A 24208-nucleotide genomic window follows, 5' to 3' on the forward strand; every position below is an offset into this window, starting at 1 on the left:
GCCTGACATTTTTCTCACTGTAGTTTATTGTTTAGTGAATTAACACTTGCTAGCTAGCGCGTATGCTAATTGCTAAGTTAGCTAACTAGCTCTTAAGCTTAAGCTGTCTCAGGAAAGCTGAACACGCAGTTTAGCTAGCTAGCCAACTTAAATTACCCTATTGACACTAACTACTACTGTTATACTAAAACTGTGGTACTGTACATAATAACATGGCTTTACTTTGTTCACTTTTGTGTTTCACTGTTTGTGGGAGCTGCCAGGTAAGTCTAAGGACTTTGCTCAGTGGGTTTTGTATTTGTTTTTTATTTATTCGTCTGTATATGACTTATTTTAACAGTTGCTTGATCCACAGTTTGTGCCACAGTACATTGATGGAAATAAAAGAAACGAGAATTCAGTCCCCTATGTGTTAAGAGTGCCTCCTTCTGTTCACAGTTCAGTCCTGCTAGACAGAAGAGGGAAAAAAGTTTATGGTAGCTTACTCAAATGTGTCTCAGAATAAGGACCCATTACAGTAATGACATGTTAAAGTCAAAAGTTCAAGAAAAATGCTTTATTTCCAGATAGTAAAGTAAGTATTTGATTTGTATTTTTTTTCTTCTTCCTAGATGCTGCTGGACTGTATCCCATCACTGCGAAGAACTTTGTGGCTCTGCAGTTCAGGGGTTTTGTAGATTGACTTGTTCCCTTAGCTTCCTACTTCTGCCACACAGTTATCAGGTATGTATGTGGACGATAACTCCTGGAAATGTTCTCAAACCAGACTAAAGCTAGTTATTTGGATTTGTTTCCATGAGGAGGCCTTCTCACCATCGTTTTTGTAGAAAGGTGAGGCCTTCAGTTTCAAGGTCAGTTCAAGGGTGATCATTGTTGACAAACAAGGGACAAACAATATCTGCCATGATCTTCGAGAATTTCCCACAACATTTTTCTGGCAGCTTTTTACTGATTCATTTTCTTTCCTTTTTAAGTTTCTGTGAATAGGGGTCTGTGGTGTTTGCAAGCCGTTGAGTATGACCTAACTGAACTCAGAGATGTCACCAGTATACAATGTGATTTTGGTGATGAAACCTAAAACCATTGTAATGCTGGTTTGGTCATGCCACTCTTGAGGTCATGTCTACTGAGAAAATAGCCATAGATTAATAGTCATTGCAGGGAGAACCCTACATGTTCAAGGTTACAAATTGCACAATAAAGATAACTACTGGACATGAACTGCACACCAGAGTTTTTATTCTTTGGTCTTATGGCACCAGGGTGAAAGTTTGTTTTGCATCTAATTGGCATTGTGGACTATTGACTTTGGCCACCGTGCTTAAGATTGCTTCTTTTTTACAGATCGTAGCTCATCCTGTATAAAACATTAGTCCTGTTTTACGTTTCCTGAACTTACATCCTGAGATGAACCCAGTCATCACCAAGTATGCTGCAAGTATTATTTTACAAATAATGTTAATTTACCTGAATTTTTATTTGAATATTAATGTAGCATTGTTTTTTAGTACAAAACATTTTTCAGTATCTTGAAAACTGTACAAAAACATCTTTACACTATTACATTCTACAGGCTGACTGTAAGGGGTATGTGTCCAGTGCTTGGTGCCAGTAGACTGTTCAACAACAGGAAGTTTAATGCTGAGACCCCTTTGCAGTAACTGCTTCAATTGGTCATAAAGCCAAAGCCTTAGTGGAAGGTTAGTCTTTGCACAATTTATTTCTTAGTGGTTTATAAGGTAACTGCTATCCTTCTGTGCTGCATCTGACTTGCTTAATCAAGGTTTAAAAGTTACATTAGTGTTTTTGTGGAAGAGTTTTTTGGCTCTAGTATTATTGATATTGAATACTTTAATACTTGAGTGCTTTAACTTAATTACATTTCCAATAAGGTGGTAAAATGTACTTCTTTCTCCTTACATTTCCATTTCCAGCTTTAAAGTACTTAAGTCTTAAAGATTAAATGTAATTTTATTAATGACTGTCTAAAATAAACTGACCACTAATTCCAGTCCTTCGTGCATTAACCAGTAGTGCCCATGGACATCAATTTGGTGGACTTGGTGCTAGCCTGAGTTTAATTTTGTTTGAGCAATTTGTGCCCAGTGTAAGTTAACAAACTTGAGTAAGTTTGAATGTATATACTATTGACTTCCACTCAGGTTTTTGAATCTTCCCTTTCACTTTTGAGAGACTGACTGTATCCATCCTTTCACTTAAGTGTGGTTTCTCTACTTTACACCTCTGTGCATAATCTCGCTATCTATACTGTTGGTGTGATGACCGCTTCTGGTTTAAGGTTGCATGTCCCCTTCCTGGGCTTTTTAGCATCTTTATTAGCATTTGTGTTTGGTTAACTTGCATGCTTTACTCTTTAAGCACAAGTTCAGTCTTCCCACCACTACTTAAAGCAACATAATGTAGTACTTTTGCCTTAAAATATCAGCTTTAAAATGTTGATGCTCTTTTGGCATGTAGCATTGAGACTAGTGTCTCTATCAGTCAGCACACTGCTAACTGCAATTTAACTTTGGTGAAGGAGGCATTACAATGCTTGCAAGAACTGCATAACCTGATTCATATTCCTGTAAAAAACGATAATATTACTCTACCGTGATGTGCCACATGCTTCTTTCACTTTCAGTGATGATTCTGTATATCTCAGCTTGTCTACAATTGCTGTGTAATGCATGTACTTTAGTGGTGGCTCAAAGCACAGATTATACCTTCTGACTGTAGTAGGAACACAAAAACAAAAAATACCAAATCTTGCATATTGCTGATTTACCTACTTCTGTTCAGGTTCTTCATAGTTAAAATGGAGAAGCATGAACCCAGTAGGAGGTACTTTCGGCATAAACCCTCAGTTACTCACAAGCCATCTTTTGCTTTCATGGTGCCAGGCAACAATGTGAATGTATTTAGCTGGGCCTATAATATACAACGTGTATATGAAATAGCTTGTTTTTATGCCAGTGATTTCAGTTATTACCAAGTGCTTTGTGTAAGAAGTGGAACATAATTTTTGTACTTTTGAGAAGAATAATACATTTAAGCTTAAATTCATCAAGTCTTCTATAAATTAGGCCAAAACTGAAGAAAGTCTAGTTTACAGCCATAAGCCAATGTTTTAAAATGTTTTCTTGCTCTGCACGGTACTTTTCAACAGCAGAACTGATTCAACAACTCAGCTAATGCTCTCATGTTGAATATTTGCATTGTAGCATTACCTTAATACTGGGTTTAAGGAAGGACTGACTTAATGTAACTTGTTTTGTTAAAAATCAAACAAATACTAGTACATGTTTCTTTTTGGCCATGGGAATTTCTACCTACTTTCTCTAATATTCTTTAAAGAGTTGAAGTGTGTTATGAATAAGACCATTTTATAAAATGTAGAAAACCCTGGAGAGTTAGGAAAAATAAAGTTCATTCTTAAAGATGAAACAAATGGAAAATGAAGAAACCTTTTTAATGGCCAGGTTTTAAGAATATTCACTTATTTACAAATTAAGCTGTACATGTCAGTCTTTCTCTGTTCTTGAAATGCCTAATAGGCTCATTTTCTATCCCGATTCAAATCTCTCAGTCATCCGATTGTTGGTATAGAAGTTACAATTAAACTGACTCTTTTGACTTAGTTATAATAAAGGCTTGACTCCAAATTACCATGCAAGGCACCCCAAGCCTGTTGATTCCCGGGATAAAGTGGCAGTGTTGGGGTTTTGGGTGCTGTCTGTGGGCTTTGTGAAGAACCCATACTACTTATGGCAGTTGTAAAACATGTACTCTGAGTCTTTGTGTTTTGGAGGAAAGCCAGCTGAGCCTGAGACTGCACCAGGTTCTGGATCAGACTCTGGGTTAAGAGCTGATTTTGGTGGCTCTGGGTAACAAGCTGGTTAGAATGGGCCAGGGTTCGGCTCTGGTTCTGCAGGGTCTGGGTCAAGTTGTGGCTGCTTGGATGGATTCTGTCCCTCCAGTCCTCCTGCTGCTGCCGATGGATCTTCATGTGGGCATTTCTGCTTTTGATCTTGTAGAACATTCTGACAATTAAGCAGAAAAAATAGTTTCTGTAGGTGTCAAGTATCAAGTAATCAATTTCTCTAGCCAAGTGATGTCCAGGAGTACAACTGCTTAGTATTGCTCTTCTCTGCTCTGTACACTTAGGGATGTCATTAGAACCGATACTTAAGTACCAAATCAATACCAACATTCTGGTTTTGTATGGTACCAAAAGGAACTGAAACTACCACAGCTATCATGCTCCAGACTGACCTACTTATACCTAGAAGCACAGCGCTCAGGTCATCTGACTGCTGTGACTACCTACTAGAAGCGCTAGGTTGGGTACTGCTGTTGACATGCTGTGTCATACCAGGTTAAGGGAGTTTCACACTGTTCGTGTAAAATTTTGTCTTAATTATTACACCTATTTGTATATATATCTTTATATTTTAGGTAATGCATTGGAAATGCAATGCAAAGTTAATTTAGTTTTTTTTTATTTAAGCATTAATTTTAAAATATGTTTACTTTAATTGGCAAATTTTTTGTCATGGTATCAAATTTGGTATCAAGAATCATAAAGGAATCGTAATATTGACAATTGAGGCATTCCCACTACACACTCAGTTCACCTCAGCAAAGGCTTGTTAGTTAGTTTTAGTTATGCCAGTTGTGTTGGGAGCGATGTGTAGAACTCCAGCTGTCCAGGACTGAGAGTCACTTCTTTAGCTTACACTGAGTTGGGTTCCAGGTAGTGAAACTTAACTCTACACTGGAAGTTAATTGCATCAGTGGGGATTAAGTGTCCTTATAAAGGACTTATAAATTCCTTACAGGACTTCTAGGATTAGGCTTAATTCTGGTCATGGAAATGACCTAGAGTGTACAGGTAGATTGGGAACAAGGTTCATTAGGTCCTAGAGTATGCCTCCTCAGAACAATGGAAAGTTCAGGTTTAGCATGGGGGAAACACACCGGTAATATATATAAGCACCTTTTATAACATGAGACATGTATAACAGATGGAGAAGCTACTAAGCATTTCCTCTTAATCCCATCACGCCAAGTGTTGTGTGAGTGATTGCAGTATTTTAAGTAAAAAATAAAAAGTTGCTCACTTTCCGCATTGTTTGCATGGGAAGCTTGTAGCCAGTGATGGTGTATGAATAAGCCTTTCCATATTTATAGAGTTCATCATTATCTTGGCTGGCATCATGACCTGTAGGTAAAGGTAATATTAAGATACTGTCAGAATTGTGATGTGCACGGCAGCCTTGGAAATTCGCTCATTATTTCTATTAGCATATCTTGATTTATTGCTTGAAGAATACATTTATTTTGTAATTATTTCAGTTGTTATATTGTTGTTTTAGGGCACTCATGTTGTAGGTCACAGGTTTACCTGGTTAGTGGAATTGAAAGTTGTTCCAGAATCAATCTGTTGCTGCTGCTGCTGTTCTTTTTCTCTCTCTTTCAGCTTCCTCTGTTTCTCTTGTAAACGCTTGCAATGATAGTAGAATTCCACACACTGTGATATCCGCTTTGTCTTCACCTTACACACACACACACACACACACACACACACACACACACACACACACACACACACAGATGCACTGTATAAAATGCTTTTGTTTCATGTGTGCTTCAGACTGGGTTTGTCTTAAATTGTGCTTTTAGAATTTCAGATATTAATTCCAGAGAAAATTACCATTTTTTGAATCAAGGAGAAGTCTTTGCCATACATTGCGAATGCCTTGTGGAACAACTTTTGTTCACTTAACCGCCAGACATCGCAGCCTGGGAGAGGGAGAAGAGGGTGTGGGAAGAGGGAAGGGATTCAGGGATCAGGTTTTCAGATTATGGGAAGCAAAACAGTGGGAACAGTGGGTTTCTTGAGTGACCAACACAGAAAACAGTAAACTACACTGAATCACAGTGCAGTAGGACAACCAAGTTAGTCATGTAGAAGTCCACATGATGAGGAAATGAAAGTTTGAACTTTTCTCTTTCCACTAAGAGAGAATGTACGGGTTAAGTTTCATCTTTTTAGTTTAGAATGGTTCACAGTGGTGGTGGTGAGGAGAATCAGACAACTGATGTTTTAATGCTTTTCAGTATGTTGGTGGCGAAGAAGTACAGGGAGGGTGCTGCAAGGTATTATTAGCCCTGAAAGAAACTATTATTATTTCATATTTACCACCAGGGTTGGGAGTTGAAAATGAAATGCATTACATTACAAATTATTGATTACATGTTCAAAAATGGAATGGTAATGGAATTAAAACATTATTTTAAACTAAAATTATCTTGCTTTCTGTTAAGAAACTAAAAAAGTCAAAATGATGTATTTGAGGTTTCATTATGTCAGTGAGGATGTAAGATTTACTGTACATGTTATTGTGATTAATACTATTAGTGCTAAAATATCACACAGAAACACACCTGCACACTGGTTTAGCAACACAAAGAATAGTTTAGACAACAGTGCATTCAGCAGTCAGCTAATCATACAGCAGTCCTCCCTCATCTACATGGATTCAATGGTGATTTTCTCACTCTTGTGCAGCTAACAGCATATTTACTGCTGGAAGGTCTAATTTGCATTTTACAGTGATATTGTTTTTTGATATGCATTTTTACAGCCATGCAGGGAAGGCAATCTCATGATTCTCCACTGGGGGTTGTCGTTACAATCACCTAGGTCAGTGTATGTCAATAAAGAAAAGAAAGAAAAAGTCACAACGAACATCAACAACAATAATATCTCACAAACACGCTTCCATTCTTATTATAAAAATGGTAAGAGTAGTGATCATTTTTATGATGTAATGTAATCCTGCTGGTAATCTCTCTATTTTTTAAGTGTAATTACAGTGAATTACTTACTTTGTCACTGTAAATGTAACAGGTTACAATTACTGTTTTTTGTATCCTGATTACGTAATGCCGTTACATGTATTTTGTTACTACCCATTCCTGTTTACCACTATTTTACACTCTGACATGTGTAGGTTCACTGGTCATTTTGGATAGATCGAAAAATTACTATGTTTACATTGTAAACACCTGCTTCCCATAACCACTGCTAAAAGACATTTCCTGTACAATACACCAGTTTTTATCAAACCAGAACATTCGGGGATTTTCCTTAAAATATAAATGTCACTTGACCCATAATGTGAGACTCCTTCAACAGTCAGGGTTCAGAACAGCCAAGGCGTAAGAGTTGAATCTTGTGTGTGCCTTGTACACTCAACATATAGTCATCTACAATTTTTTATTAGGTGTTAGTCTGTACCGGCATAATGGTAATCTCTTGAGGGTGTAGAGTTGGAGAAAAACATCATCTCCAAAGCAGCCTGTAACAGACAGCGTTAAAGAAACATGATATTTATTGTTAACTATGGAATGTAATGTCATTAAATAACAGTAACTAAAAGTCTCAAATATATGGCTAAGGACCCCTTACCATTATATTGCCTCGGCACAAGGAGATACTGTGGAGTGCAAGGTCCAGATTAGCACCACCTCTGGGTAAAGCAGTAGAAGTGCTGAGATCTAGAAGATTCTCAACTGAGAAAGAAAGCCATGGTTGCATTGGAATTTATAAAACATATTAAGTGAACTGGTTCTCCCGGTTAAACACTGGTATTCTAATCATAGCTTGAACTGTATCACCATACCACAATCCTAGTTTGTCTAGGAAGGTAGTGAGCAGGGTGCGAATCAGCGGTTTGTCTCTTGTCATATTATAGCACACTGACGCATTCTGTTTATAGTTCAGTTATCTAAAATATTAATTTTCCATGAAGCCATTATGCATATCACATATATGCTGCTTAAACTCTCAGCACCCCCAACTTAAAACACATTTGTGCATGCGCCCTATAGTATAAACACAGTACATTGCAGCAGGCAGACTCTTGGAAATGCATCTCAAACCAAGAAGTCACCATTAAGTATAAGGTATCAGGGACCAAATACTACCAAATAATAGTTTGATACACTAAGTAAACACAGTAAAATAAAGGATCTATCCTGATTATCCTACTGGTTTTAGATGGCATTTTAAACTAAGTAGGATCAACACATTATTGTTGTTCTTACCGTGCTCTTGAAGGACATCACTATCCTCTAACTCTGCCCATGGTTTCCAAAGTAATTCCTCCCGCAATGGTTCCTCTGACCAATCCTTATAGTCCTCCTTTGTCAGCAGATTTGGCAATTCAGCCTGAAACTCTGGCCCTATGTTCACACATCTTCAAATTTTGTTTGAAGAAACACAGAGAAACGAGTTTAGTCAAAGCTACAGTATACTATCCTGCCATCAGTTATGTCCTTATTTAATTATTCAGTTATTAATAGGATATTTATGTCATGGACATAGATATGCCATGAAAGTCATGAAAACTTTTATTCCATCAAATGAAAAAACTCCATGCCTAAATCATCATTATCATACACTTACATCATCATCATCATCATACACTTGCCTCAAACAATGTTGTGGTAATGTTAAGTAATCTCTAATAGACTAATGATTATGTGGTTTCTGACACTGTATACATAGCTGTTATCTATAAAAATATAAAACAAAATGTTAAATAAATAAATAATAATAATCCCTTTATTCTCCTTTAATTAATTTCCAGATCTTATGTAAGAGTGGAGCTAGATTTGTCTTCTCTCCCAGAGATAAAAGTTTAAGTGTTGTTTATCTGATCGTTTTGGTGGTCAACCAAGTCTTGGGTTCTGTTTTCACTGTATGTTTTACTTAAACATCAGTTTTGGAAACTTGTTTCTGTTAATTTTCACCTAGCTTCTTAGCTCTTCCTGGATTATTATATATATATTCTCCTCAGAAATAGTTCATTAAAAATGAATAAAAGAAAAAAACTACATAATGGCTGTTTTGACTGGAAATGTTGCCACTGGTTTTTTTGTATTGTACTTACTTTTTATACATTATTATTTAATTATTTAAAATAATTATATATTTTTATTATTTTTAACATTAACATTTTTAAAACATATTTTTATGTATTTACTATTTTAATATTTTAAATCATATTTCTGTTTTAAAAGTTGTAACGTTTGTAAAGTCTCTCAAAATGTACCATTAATTGAGCATAATTATGTGTGAATTACTTATTTAAAAAGTGAAGAGGTTAATTAAGTAAATTAAATTAAACTATGTTAAGTGACATACCTCAGTCACACTGAAACCCATCACAAAAATAGTAACTCCAATAGTATCTCCATACAATCAATAACACCTGTCTATAAAGGTGTGTTCAGTAGCACTTACTTTTGCCATATGTGACAAATTATAAAATAAAATAGAATAGAAAAATGTCTTCTTTTTTGTAACACCACTGACAAACAAACAACTACAGTTGGATTATGAGGTTTTTGTTTCCTAAACTACTACTTTAAGTTAAGTTCTCTATAAACACTTTCTTACCTTTGGCGACCATTGTGTTCTGTTTCCTCTGACCAGAGTCCCCCATTATCCAGTGGAGGCAAAAGGCTGCAGAAGAGCCCTGTTCCATTCCGAGAGGGATTAAGCATTGGAGGGGCAGTATAATGAGCTAAGTACCAATAATTTTCTCCCAATACTCCTGACTGAAGGACACTTTGGAAAGGAATTCCAGTGTATATAGTTGAGGCAGTATTCTGGTGACAAAAAAGACAAAGTCCAACATCTTCAGTGTCATTCACCATATTTAGCCATCTACTGCAGACCAGTAATTCCTTGTTACACATGATTAAAAGTTTAGCATCCTGGTAGCTTGTGCCCTTATACCTGTGATGTGGACAAACATAGGAAAGGTGTTCTCTGGAGAACAGAACTGGGCTTTGTGTCCTCGTCCACCCTCAGCCCTTCTGTCTGAGTATGTGACGAATGGAGTGGGGGACAAAAAGATTGAGATGACTGAAGTGTCTGTGAAAAAGAAAAAAGTACAGAAACAGTAGGTAAAAGGATTTCTACCAAGTTTTGTCCCAATTTCCACCCACTAAGTTGGCCTCCCCTTCTCTCAGTCACATGTTTGGATTTAAACTAAAAATCTCCTGATAAGATGACAAAACTCTGAGGGGGAAAAACACAGACGAACAACAAAGGTAAATTCAAAGTCCATTAATCATTTTTAAAATTATATATATATATATATATATATATATATATATATATATATATATATTAACATTTTTTTAGAAGTATATTAATTTTTTATTTCAGTTCTGTAAAAAAATGATAAAAGTCCCTATATCACATTCATAAAACAACATTTCTGAGAAATATTAACAGACCTTAGAGACAGGATTTCCATTTTGAGCAACTTCTTGTTTTGTTTACTGTTATGACTATGTTTTACATCAGATGAGCAGGGTCGGCACTGGCAAAAAAGGTTCAGGAAATCAGCTGCAGGCACCTTATGTGTGTCTACATCTAATTAAATTTTAATTATTAATATTATTAATAATAAATTATAAAATTAATAAATTATTTTTTTATTTCGTCCTTTGTTAGCTGGTATCTGCATTCTTCTACCATGTTTTGTAGCTGCAGACAAAAAACAGGAACATTTGTGCATCCACATATTTTAAGAAATTCATATTTTGAATTTAAATGGTGATTTATCAGCAAAAAAGTTTCAGTTCAAGACAACTTACATACTTTTATGTAAATTAATCTGATATGTGCTATGTTTTATTTGTAGTGCCAAACTATGCATAAAAATACATAATAGATGCACAGAAATAGAGAGTGTTATGTGTTAAACGTTTAAATGCTGTTAACTTCTTAGTTCTATTTACCTACAACAGTGTAGTCTAGTCGGTAGAGTAAACTGGAAGCCTTAATGTTATGAAATTTCTAAACACTTCATTAAGTTGAATGAAATTTTACCCACATTTCTGTAATTGGACATGGGCATGGACATATCAAATGAGTAACCTGGAGATCCTGAAGAACTTACCTGAGACCATGTCATGTGATCTTCAGAGGTTACAGGGTCATGCTCCAGCTTTGGAACAGATTGTGGTTGAGGATGCTGGGCCAGAGGTGAACATGGAGAATTCTCGAGCGAGCAATCTTGAGAGGAGAGAGCATTTTTCACTGGGATTTTAATAAGAAATCGGAAATAAAACATTGCCCAAAAAGCAAACATGGACACAAGACACACCTTCATTAACTTGATCACTATTTCAGTTACCTGCATCTCTTTGCGTAGCACTCAGGTGTCTTAGATGAAGCCCCACCCCCTCTGGGTAGATTGAGGATGGGTTTGAATCCTGAGGGAGGTGCTGTGTTATATCTCCACTTCCTCCGACATCAGCGGAAAGTGGGAGCCAGTGGGCAGGAGAGAAACTCCCTGGTAGGGTGGAACTGGTACACGGAAGGGGTGAAAAGAATCGCAAAGAACCTTCGGAAGGTGACTGCGACTGCATCTGGTTAAGTATTTGTACAGCAGGTGGATGAGGAGCACGTTTGGGAGGTGAGAGAGAAGGGGGAGGCAGAGGTGTAGGAGGAGGACTCAGAACCAGAGGGAAAGAAAGAGGGGGGAGTGCAGGAGGGGAATTGTTTGGAGCACCATTGTATCCTCCCTGTTCACCTCCAGTGCTGCTAGTAATAGTACAAATGTTTCGGCTATAAAATGCCTCTGAAAAGGAGTCAAGTTTCTGAAGGTTCCCTCCTGTGGCACTGTAGTCCTCCATTGCGGCGTGATGCTGGGAATTAGAATTCCATTCTTCTTCGTACACTCCAGAGTGGGCTTTGGTTCTGTGCAGTGTCAGGGGTTGAGATGACACTGAAGATTCCATATCCCAGTATGCCGAGTCTATCTCTTCTTCAACTCCATTCATGCTGGTTCCAGCAGTTGCACAGCTTCCAGTAGGTTCACACAAGAGATTACTGCTGCCGCCATAATGGTTTAGTCTGGCCAAAGAATTGCTCTGAAAAAAGCTGTGGTTTGATCTTTGAGCTTGCCTTTCCTGAAAGCGGTACAGGGCAGGAAACGGTAGAGAATCTGTAGGATGGATGGAAGTGTGGTCAGCCATGATCTGTGTTTGAGAAAGAGAGAGAGAGAGAGAGAAAGAGAGTGAGTCAGATGTTTAAAAGATCTCTACTTGCCAAGACATAGTAATCACAGGACAGAGCAAGAGGCACCAAATGCTGCAATGTGTGGTAAATTCTAAACCACATGATGAAGATAAAAAACTACATCACTAATGTCCAGAGAACTAGTAGGAGAGCTTAAGAAATCTCTCTCATACCTTCCGTGCCTCTTTAGCTATAGAAGAAGAGCGATCAACACCTGAGGTCAAAGACAGAAAGAAGAAACTCAGAGAGGAAGAGAAATGTGGTGCCTCAGTGCTGCCACAATTACATTAGCTCCATCCACTTTGACAACAGAAGGTAGTTCAGTTGGTTTGCATTTCATCCTCACAGTTCCCCGTTTTACCCTGTCAGGTCTGTCCAATTTATGTTGTCCTGTTCTGATTTCGGCTATTGCCTCACTCACCTGTGCTTCCATCAAGCTTCTTTCTTTTTCTCCAGTTTATTGTATTTGTTTTTTCTGCTAGCGACACAAAGCAGCCTACTTCGGCGCTCCGTGCCGTGTGATGTCTTCTACTGGCAAATGAAAGTACAAGACCTTCACACACGTGCAAGCTGTCTATCTCTCTCTCTCTTCTCCCCCCTCCCCTCACCTCCCCCCACGTGTTTTACATACATACAAACATTTCAAATAAACATGTTAAAACACACCCACACTCAAACAGACAGGAACACGCAAGCAGGTGCCGCCGATCAAAAGGTAACTCACAGAGACAACCCCACCCCTAAAACCCCAAAAAGAAAACCACATCCTGGGGAAAGAGTCACGGATCTCCCTCTTTCTCTCTCTGTCTTTCTCGTCCCATCCCTCATTCTTTCTCTCCCGCTCAGTCTATATATAGTTTAGATGCAGTAGCTACTCACGATACTCACGATCAGGACGCTCAGAAGTGTTTTTTGCATGATGTCAGATCATTTTTTCGGTTGATCAAAAGGGGCACAGGTGAAGAGAACCCTTACTGTATTCAACTTGTCAACAGTTTCTTTGGGGGGGGGGGGGGTCTTGGTCAAAGGATTGAAATCACTTTCCAAAGTGCAGGGCCTTCTGCTTAGGCTGAGGATGAAAAATCCTTTTACGTTGATGTCGAATCGAAACACCATCTGTGTTTAACGTTATCTACAAGCAAACCGCAAACTGATCTTGGATCAGGCTAGAAGCGCAACCTCTGCCAAAACCATTGTTCACATGGTGGAGTGTGTTATCTTGAGCATCTCGTGTGGTGAGTGACTCACTGCGTCTTAGGTTTGAGAAGCGTATGAGTCGACATGTAGGCCTCATCAGGTAGAGCGTGGGCGTGTGTGTGAGTGTGTATACGATATGCGAGTGGCAAAGCTTCCTGTCAACAGTGTATCTGTATGTGTGTGTATGTGTGTGTTGGTCGGTCAAAGTGTAAGTGTGTGTATGTGAGCAGTTTGTGTGTATTTGTGTGTGGGTGAGAAGAGAAGTTGTGTTAAAGCCAGAGAAGATCTATGGTGTTTTGATGTCACATGACAGGAAGTTGACCATGAAACAACAGCAGCGCAGGAAGTGGACAAGGGAAACCTCCGTACATCCCGCCTCCGCTCTTGTTTGCGCTGTCTCTCTCTACATGAACCTCTCTCATACCCGCAACCCCACAACATAAGTATAGTTTCCATACACTGCTTTAGCACTTCACACTTTTTACTCTCTCTACCCATCTTTCCACCTACACACAGTGGTTCCCCTACGTAGCTCCCTTTGCTCTCTCCCATTCCCTCATTTTCAGCTACCCTCTATGGGGCCGTACACATCTTATACACAGTGAAGCGAAATTACGTTCCTCCAGGCAATATAATATAATACAACATTACAGAAGAATACATGCAGTACAAATGTGGGTAAATGAGTGAACCTAGAGCAGAGGAACAATACAATAAAGAGCACATATATGAAAGACAATAGGCACAATTAACAGACTGGATAGTGCAGCACTGACAGCACTCAGTACTGAAAGTTATTGGTGGTGGCAAGGTGCAGAAATTTGTAACATACTAGGACATGTAACGTATGTCGCATGCTTATAGTGAATAGGAACAGAGAAGTTACTGAGGTAGAAGAATGCAATGCTTCTGAATATCAGCTATCACTGGAGTGTGTGTAAAAACAAGTTCTGCTGTAGATAAAATAACTAAACAGCTGCATGCAGAACTCAGTTAAGTCTACAAAATACACATGAAGAGTTTCATTCTGAAATGCATTTTGATAGAATTCATTAAAATAAGAACCTCTTTCAACTCCATTCCATTTTTCCTTCTCTGACAGTGTCGGAAGCAGTTTCAGAAGCTAAAATGTCATTTTGAAACAGTAAAATGTTTTATTTATGTACTGCGCACTCCAAACACCTTAATTCACTAGAAAACAAAAATGATGAAATGGTCCTTACCACAAAAATAAAGATTTCCATACTTTTTGTAAAAAGTTTGATGAATTACAATTATTCTATTAACATTTTAAAACTTACTAAGCTGCGGAAACGGCTCATTCTGAATGTATTGTTTCTGTGATGTCACAAAATAATATAAACTAATGGACAATACAAGAACATTGGGCATTGTTAAAAAGTATTCAGGTCCATTTAAAATGTATTTATCTAGTGATTTTCACAATGAATCTTGTTGCAAAATCTCTTTACAGAGATCCAGGCCCAATCCCCTTTTAAGCAAGCCAGTGGCAAGGGAAATCTCTCTGATTTGAGAGGATGAAATTCATTAATTCATCAGTTACATACAGTGGTAGGCTATTATTATGACTAAACTACAAGAGTCCCACTGTCCTCTTATGAGTACTACATATTTAAAGCAATACTAGCTTTTAAATATTATTTACAAGCCTCAAATTAGTGCTTACAACTTGCCTCAGAACTCAGTGTTGCCGCCGAACTGTGTCTGTTCATACTTCTTTAAGTTTGCTGTCATATTTAATTATTTATTTATTATTTAAATTTAATGAACAGTTGTGTTACTAATAGGACTTCACAGCAGCATAATCTATTCTATGGTATTGTATCAGGGTTGTCGTCTCCAGTCGCAAGTGCGTCAGTAATGTTTGGCCACCCCTCGACCTGTTGTCCTTCCTAGGAGCCATTTTGGTTGGTAATAATAACTTCAAATGCCTCACAAGACCTGTTGTTTTGGAGATGCTCTGACCCAGTCGTCTAGACATAACAATTTGGTCCTCGCTGGGATTCTTACAGTGCCTATTTTTCTTGCTTCTGCTGCCAACAGCTCACTGATCACTTGTTTCCTAATATATCTCACTTCTTGACAGGTGCCACTGTAACCAGATAATCAGTGTTATTCACTTCACCTGTATGTGGTTTTGATGTTATGACTGACTGATTTATATAGCGTACCGGGAGGATCAGATCCTCGGGAGGACACACAGTATACCAGAAAGACTTGCAGCTAGTGAAGAGTCGCTGTAGTTACTAAAGTTAAGGCTAATGTATGTTTGAGTGAGCTTAAATAATGCTTTAAGCATTTTTTCTCAGTGTTAATAACCCCCAAGATAAACATAAATAAACAGTGAACTGATTTATGGATAGTTGGGTAAAGAATTAAAATGTATTGACACAGTAATTATGGCATTTATTACAACTCTATCCAAGGGCAGATTACGGCTCAATTTTGGACCAGAATACGAATCCATTTCTGCATAATACCGGTAATCTATGATAAACAGTAACAAAGTGCACACAGTTCATGTTAAGACGTCCCGTCAGTAAAATGTCTTACTTTTCTGTCCGCTACATTTTGCAAACTGTGTTCATACTTGTTACTCTGAGGTCAGAAAAAAGGTAATTGTCTGAAATATCTAAAAGTCTATGATGCAAATTGAAACAGACCAAGAATTTGCATTCTTGAGTTGTTTGACCTCCTTCACCTATATAGAAGACAGCTCTAGCTGTACAGAAAGCACCACATGTGGTGAACAGAGATGGTTGGAGTAGCGTAAAACTATGCTCAAATTAATGTAAAAAATTAAATGCAAATAAATAATTATCAGGTAATTGGAACCACAGTAGTACAGGACATTTAACAGCAAAGACACACTTTCTGCGTCTCCTAAAATAAAATGATAAAAAGTTCAAATGAGAAACACGAGCAACAGCAAAGCAGTTCCGTTGCTGAAACCAATAGAACCAGTAGGTTTTCACCAGCACGCCAGTGTAACAAAAGCGATACCTTATTTTAGGTAAACGGCGGCTAGATGCTGTTCGATGGATCTATAGCACCTTGACTTTGAGAGCTGTGATTTTGAAATCCTCTGTAGTGTAGCAGCTTGAATCAATTCACACACATCCACATATGCAGATCTACTTATCCCACACACACACATTGTGGGTTCAGTTGAATAGGATGATGTGGGTGAATGCTAATAATGAGGTCTGTACAGTATGAGTGTACCTGTAAAAAACCTCCATTAACCTCAACATTATCATGGTGTAGGTGAGAGACCGAAGGTGTAAGTGTGTCACAGGCTAAGAAACGTTTGGGCCGGCAAAATAAGTCAAAACGCTGATATTCTAGAAACTAGCAAATCTGTCTTAAGTTGGGAAAATGCTTTTTGCAGATGCACACGTTCTGGTGATCTCTGCAGATACCTCGCTTGCAGACACATGCTCAATGTTAAAGACACAGCAGTATTTCTCAACTTATGTTAAGACGCATCAGTTGGGTAAGATTCTTTTGTTCAGGCCTAACAGTGTGCAGTTGTGAAACACAGTCACAGCACTTAAGCATGTAGCGGCGACAAACAGATAAGGGCCTGAAAACAGAGGATGCAAAAAAAGGGAAGATTGTGGAGGCTTTTAGTCTAGTTTTCTGTCAGATGTGTGAAAGAGTGAACAGAGGAGGGGGAAAATAACGGAGTGATTTGGACTTTTTTTTTCTTTCTCCATTTCCATCACTCTTTAACTCTCTGTCTAGTCGATCTATCAGTTGTTTGCTTTTTGTGCAAAAAGGTCAAGTGTCATAGAGTTAAACAGAGGAGGGAGAAGATAACAGGATGGGAAGACCGAGTGATAGAATCTATTTGCATAATGACTGAAGAAAGTGTTACCAGTTCTGGTTTGTATGAGGATTAATGCCTATGTGATTGTTTTGTGCTATACACCTTTGGGACAAAAGGAATGTTCAGGTAGTCTTTAGTTTTCCAAGGGATAAAAAATGTAAATGTACCATAAAAAGTACTGCATTCATTCACTCTCCAGGGTGCATATTTGTACCTTTTTAATAATCGGACTTTAAAATGAAAATCGCAAATTGAAGAATTTCTCATCCGTGCTTAAACATTCCTAAATGGTTCTTGGCTTGGATGTATTGCTATTATCTTTTAATTGTTGTAGAATCTTTTATTTTAAAATAACATTCATTTAAATGTTGTTTAGTAGACCAAACATGGTATGTTTATGGTATTGCTCCAAATAACCATTTTTATTAGCTCTATTTAGCTTAATTTTTTAGTGAGACCCTAAGGTCATGTATGAGAATAAGGAGCGCAATGACTTGCTATAAATTGGTTGGTGCCGGACTGAAGCCAATTCAAGCGGGACTTTTTTTATTAATGATTAATTTTCTTACATTTAGATTTAGGAGGTAATACTGAAATATGCATTTTGTTCTTTTACCTTACTGTGTTTATGATTATGAACAAAGGGGCTGGCACAGTATTATAATCTGTCACTTAAATGACAGAAACTGTGGAATTAATCAGTGTTGAAGATTTAATTTCAAATTAAAAATATTTATTTATCTCCTCCCAAGGATTAAAATCAGAATCTTCTGTCTTAAAATACTAAAAACAGACAACACGGACCACTAAAGATCTCAAAGGTTAGTGAAGAGACAAGGTACTATTTAATGTACCTGTCTAAACACCTATTATTTCACACTAGTTAGTATTATTTATGTAGTTTATATTTTACTTCCATTATCTACAAAAATGTAGGACTTTTTCATTCACGGACTTCTAAATACACACAGGAAAATGCAGGAAATTTAGTTATAATGCATAGCATAACTACATGAGATATCTGCAAGACTAAGGTTGTACAAGACTATAAAGTAAATGTGTGTAAGTATTGTAAATCTTGGTGTTGTCATTCATTGCAGGAACAAATCTAATCCAGTAATAACAAATACTTGACTGATAACGCACTCATGTCCAAAATAACACAAAGTTTACGCCCGCACAGTGACGAGCAAAAACATACTGTAAGTTACTGTAATAAGGCCCCCCCCCCATAAATTCTTTAAATACCGAAATAGTCTTGGTCATCAAGTTCTGTTGCACTTAGGAATCACTATGAATTATGTACAATTAACAAGGTTAATGACGTGCAAATATTATTTTTTTGTATGTATGTATTACGTTTGTGAATTTTACCTGTCCTCCTTACAGGCCACTTTGAGACGAGCATATTTGGTCTATTGATGCCTCCGTAAAAATGGAATATTAAGGGTTCACTATGTACATAATGTGCTGCAACTGAGATAACACAATTTAGTCATTCAGCCACAAGTAAAACCCTGGGAAGCAGCACTGCTATTCCTGTAGCACTGAGCAAAATTGTACAAAATATTTTTATATGAGAATATAGCTTAATCACCTGTATATTGATTACTGCAGATAAAATACAAACCAAAACTAAAAACCTTTCTTTTTTAATGTGGCCTGTAAATGCGAAGTTCACTTACTGTTAAAAAAATCTTTCGAGACCCAAACCAGTGGCATCTGGTTGAACTGAAATCTTCATTTCGCTGCACTTTCTCACTTTCTTAACTTTCCAAAGCAATATTTTTGCAGAGCAGAAAAGCCACAGTAACTATTTCATCGTCTAATGTGAAAATGTGCACGCCAAAGTATTAAAGGGGAATTTTGCAGATTTTTCTAAATTTCTGCATTAATAAATAGTTAAGCTGTTAACAAAGTCATTCATAGTGGTTTGATGTGTTAATGCTTTGTTCAAGAGAAACTTGGAGTCAGTGTTGTTCACAGTGGTGGTGATGGATGAAGTGTTTAATGGCTCTAAAATCTGTATCATAGAAAGTCATTACATGAAAGTTATTTATAAAATAGGCTGCTGATTGTTTTATGATAGGTTTGAGATCATTGTAATGCATTTTTAAAAATCCTTTCAAAGCGGAGATGTACATTCAGAGCATTGTAAGGCAAAGTCGTCGCCAAAACATTTTTTTTTCTCTTTTCAGATTTAGCACTATTTTACCATTATGGACATTACACCAAAAACTTAGAAAACACTTGTAGGGTCACTAGATGGGAAATAAAATGGCAATATTTGTGGTGTTGTGACATTAAAATGCAACATGCCAAATCACAAATCACTCCAAATAACTTTGTTTACATCTCAACCTCTGACAGTTTCAGAAATCATTAGAATGACCATTTAAACGCATATGTGTAGTAGCAAAACACACAATACTTACTCAAAAATGGTAAAAAAACATCCAGAGGAACTTCTGGTGCAGCCTGGAAGTGAGTCTAAACAAAACAAATGGAAAAGTGTCAGCTACCTGTGAGCTGAGTTTTTCACACAGATTCTTGCTTAATAGAGAACTTGTCCGGCAATAAATAAGCGGATGAAGCTTGTTCAATATCCATGTTATCACCAAAAGGGGCCTTGCGTAAAAAAATCCTTTAGAAGGCTAGTTACAGTATCTGATGTTGACTTTTTCAAAAATTCTGCTAATTGCGACAACTACGCTATAGGACAGACTCTTAGGGCTGGTTTACTGAGCCAAGTCCAAAGGTAATCCTGGCCTAAAAAGGCTTTCTGGTGATAAACTGGCATTGCAGTTTAGTCTTAGACTAGGTTTAATCTGTGCCTACGAAACCAGCCCTTAGGGAAGCTAGGCCCTGTAAACACCAGCAAAACAACCACACAAACACCTTTATGTTCCCTCGTGAAATGTATAAAAAACATTGTTTTAATGCAAGCTATAGAGCAACCTCTAGTACCTACGCTTATACATTTACTATAACTACCCTCATGTATGAAATATGTGCATCAGCACCTTTAAGGATGTACCGAAAAGATGTTGTAAAGTTTTCTTTCATTGTTCTTTTTTGCGTACGTAAAATCCTGCTCACCACACGACTATACTAAACAGCAATGTTGTTCGATAAACAAATACACATGAATTTAACTGCTGTTGCAAAATGAATCTAAAATCAGTACAAATACATTTACCTACAGTATAAATATACAACCCTGTTATTAACAAATCGTGCAAATGAACATCACAAGATGAGCTAAATTACAACAGATATAGGCCATTAAAACTGATACTGTGAGCCAACATTGCAGTCTTTTAATTGTGAGCAGAAGCTTTAGCAATTTTAGCACGTAGTTGTCAGAAAGAAGAAAGTGTAGGCCTTTCTAGATTGCGGCATTCAGATCTAACCGACTAGTGATCCTAAAACATGTATCTTTTAGTTTAGTCAACAGTTCTGACATGTTTCATTACTTATCTCACTGGGTTTTAAACTTTTTAAGTGTACTGGCAGAGCTATCACAGCGGTATCATATTGGATTGATTTTGTGTGTGTAGAGGGTGTTGGTAGAACCCAGTAGGGTTATGTGTATATGTATATCTCCTGCATGTTGTTCAACCTAAAACTTAAATAGATACTGATTCAGAAAGATAGAGCTTCGGAATAATGGGGCTTACCTCTTAACGTAAACTCTTAGTCCAGGTCTCAAAGTGATCTGAGTGTTGTCACATAGGACGAGAGATGCATGTTTGTGTGCGCGTGTGTGTGTGTGTGTGTGTGTGTGTGTGTGTGTGTGTGTGTGTGTGTACATCTAAGTTACAGAGCGAGAGAGAGACTGTGGAGGCGTTGGTAATGGTGAGCTCTTTGGTACGGCGGTCTCTCTTGGTTCCTCTGATCTCTTGAAGACTTCGTCACTGGGATCCTGGAAACAAAAAGAAAAAAAAAAAACACCACAGAGAATAAAAAACACGTATTGCTCCGAGCCAGCCTAGGCAGCTCTCAGTTTGACAAAGCACATGTCCTTACTCTTCTCTCTTTTTCCTTCTCCTACGTTGTTGTTTCCTTTTTTTATCATTTAACCTATTTTGTTTATTTAGATTATTTTTTTGCCATTTCAGTGTTCAAATTGTCTCTCAATATACATGTTATACATGTTTCTGTTGATAGCTATTTTATATATATAGCTTATATCTTACATATACTTATATACTTATTACTTTACAGGCTCACATTAGATACATTCTCCAAGATTTCACATTAGGTTCTAGGTCTATAGATTTGCGTGACAGCTAATGCAGTAATGCACTCTTTGGAGTTAAGATTACAGTTTTACTGCTATGACCCAATTTTTCTGTAGGTGTTAAAATATAAAACGGGCAGAGGCGTAGATTTCACTGTGACTGTAGCACAGGTGGAGGTGATCAGTGATACCAGTATGTGAGATTATTATTGGTAATGTCCGTTCATTAGTTGTTACGCTGGTGGTAACACTTGGGTTTGTTTGCTGAGAGAGACTGAAAATTCTGCATTTTAGTACTGGATGAGCTCAAGCTATTAAATTCACAGTGATGTGTTTTGCAGTCTGCTCATAATGATGAAGATACAGTTGGAGATAACAAAGGTTAGCTGAAGTGTTGTGAATGTCAGTGGGCTGACCCAGTAAAACTGAGAGACGGGCATGACTGTGCATCGCTCTGAGAGCAGTTTCACATTCTCAGGGCAAGAGGGGGCGTAAGAGAGAACGGGAGAGAGAGACAGAGCTGAGCTTCAGTTTATGGCAAAGCTAAACCAAAAGGGCAATTAATTGGAACTCATTCTAAAAAAACAGAATAAGCAGGAAATAACATCTACATCTACAAGGTGTTTGCTTAAATATATTCTCTGAATGCAGAGCAGGTTTTTTCCATATATTGCACAAAACTCTCACATGTTTATAAAAAGTTTAATCAAAAAAAAAAAAGATTAAAGTGTGAGATTAGTCTCTGGTAAAGGGCCTCTTCTCGAACTCACAAAAAAAAAAACCCTATTCGCTGCCGTCAAAAGCTGACCCGAGTCAAAGTGAAACACCCATCCCCACTGAAAAGAAACATACACACACACATATACACCTTGACATGTTAGACACAGTTCCGCAACCACACATTGTCATAACAAGAGAGCTACGCCGCTTTTTACCAGAAACTTGTCGCACTCTCTGGTGTGCTTTCAAATATCACCTTGCCCCACTGAAAGTTGGAACATACATCAGACAGACACACACACACACACACACAGCAAGTGTACTGTGGCTGATGTACAGTAACATTACAAAATCAGTCCTTGTCATCATGTTTTATCTCAGATTTGTCATAACATCATGATAATGTGGCTTATCCTAACAAAGGTTATCTCTTTACAAAGCCATATAATACAATATATGTGCTTGCTTATGTCTTGCAGTATATCTTGAGTCTAAATTGTGGGACCATCATTGATCTAAAATGACTCAAATAAATAAATATCTCCAAAGATCTGTTAATTTCTTATTTTGTAGCTCTACTGTATTAATCGTGACAGCAGCTGTGATTAAGTGATGTAAAATAAATAATAAAATTCAACACAAAAAAGTGGATAGTGACAATATATGAATGCAAGTCATAAGTACATTTTATACATCTTTTCAACTAATTCATACATTCATTTAAAAACAGTGATGCTATGAACTGTGTATTTTATACATCTATTCCTATTCATCTAACCATGTGTTATTTGCATACAAATTTAAGTAAATATTAAATACAGTTGGGGAAAAAAGCAATCAGTTGTGTTATGAAAACCTAACCAACAAGTGCAAACACAAATCCAGTATCTGACAAGGTGGACACAATAAGCTTTGTATAAAATAGCAAACATAATTATTATGTGGGGAATTATTTATGCCTGGGATGTGAGATATAGAACTCTGGCCAATGTCTGGCCAAGCAGGACTACAAGCAAATTTAACTGAAGAGAAGCTGAATTGCTGAACTGTTGTTGCACTTCAAAGCATTTGATCAGCTTTGATCGGATGTTCTGAAAAGTTCCACAGAGTTTCAAAAAGGAGAAAAACTCTGTTGTTTTTGCCCTGAATATGATTGTGTCAGTATATTTGTAAGTAACTATTAAAGCAGACTCATTATTTCGCTGACACCTAATTTATTACAATGTTGAAAGGCAAATACTGTGTTGAAATTGACTCAACAGTAATGGTGTAATAGTGTGTAGAAATGAGACGGGCCTTACCGGTGTGTTCAAATTAAGCTTGAAGAGTTAGTAAAGGGAAATTTATCATCGTATAGGTTCAATACATGTGATTTTCATCATTTGAATTGTAGTGATCACTTTTCTTCTGCATATACTTTGTGTTACGTGGACTGTAATATTTTTTTTACACTACATTCTTTAAAACACTAAAACTCTCAGGATCAGAGAGGTGAATGTGACTAGCCAGAAGTCACTACTCTATCACGAACATTTGACTGATTTGGCTCTTTGTTATATTGCTTAAAATCTTGAATGTGAGATGTGTTTGAAAATTCACCTGACATGCTCTTGGAAGTCAATTGAGTGTTAAAGTCAGTGGCCTGCTGGTAGAAACGGAACTTTACTGCTTATTTGCATGTGTTTTTCTTAAAAATTGTCAACCACAATCTTTTGTTACTTTTTTAGGGAGAGGAAGTGCAAACAAATATGGTACAGGTGTGTGTGTCATACACACTACAGTTCCCTATTGTATAAAATAACAGCTTTCCTAACTTAACATATGCTTTAAATCTCATACTGAATATCTAAAGAAACTTTACTTTGAAAAAAGATAATACAAATCTGGCAACATGTCATAAAATCATAATTACAATGCAATCTACAGGATCACTTGATTGTTATTTATTCCAAAATACAAACAAAAAACATGTTTCTCTTTCATCTAAGAACCTGCCTGAGAACAGAGGAAGTGATTTACGTTTTAAATAGTAGAAACCTGTAGTGTGAATGACATACTTACACACACCTGTACGGTTTATAGT

The 24208-nt window shown here is 37.2% G+C and overlaps 1 protein-coding gene across 2 annotated transcripts; it reads right to left on the reverse strand.

Moving 5' to 3' along the window:
• Window positions 1–3453: 3453 nt before the first annotated feature.
• On the reverse strand, window positions 3454–21026 carry LOC140561583 (uncharacterized). Of its 2 annotated transcripts, XM_072686804.1 has the most exons (13): window positions 20843–21026; window positions 19598–19652; window positions 11226–12072; window positions 10989–11104; window positions 9815–9952; window positions 9473–9684; window positions 8116–8267; window positions 7478–7581; window positions 7307–7367; window positions 5717–5805; window positions 5408–5557; window positions 5124–5224; window positions 3454–4043 (listed from the first exon to the last, which is right to left on the reverse strand). In XM_072686804.1, exons 3-13 carry the CDS (start codon window positions 12067–12069, stop codon window positions 3638–3640), a joined length of 2373 nt encoding a protein of 790 aa, XP_072542905.1. In that variant the 5' UTR covers window positions 12070–12072; window positions 19598–19652; window positions 20843–21026; the 3' UTR covers window positions 3454–3637. The 2 variants fall into 2 exon arrangements, with proteins under 2 accessions (XP_072542905.1, XP_072542904.1); XM_072686803.1 differs by lacking the exons at window positions 19598–19652; window positions 20843–21026 and adding an exon at window positions 12534–12615.
• Window positions 21027–24208: the final 3182 nt, after the last annotated feature.

Source organism: Salminus brasiliensis, chromosome 9, assembly GCF_030463535.1.
Source record: "Salminus brasiliensis chromosome 9, fSalBra1.hap2, whole genome shotgun sequence".
NCBI lineage: Eukaryota > Metazoa > Chordata > Actinopteri > Characiformes > Bryconidae > Salminus > Salminus brasiliensis.

What these genes read in the sequence shown, in the direction of transcription:
- LOC140561583 (XM_072686803.1), bottom strand. An exon ending in TCTCCTTGATTCAAAAAATG is followed by an intron (nt 5,558 to 5,716) that starts GTAATTTTCTCT and finishes TGTGTGTGTAAG; the next exon opens with GTGAAGACAAAGCGGATATC. An exon ending in CTTTCAATTCCACTAACCAG is followed by an intron (nt 5,225 to 5,407) that starts GTAAACCTGTGA and finishes CTTTACCTACAG; the next exon opens with GTCATGATGCCAGCCAAGAT.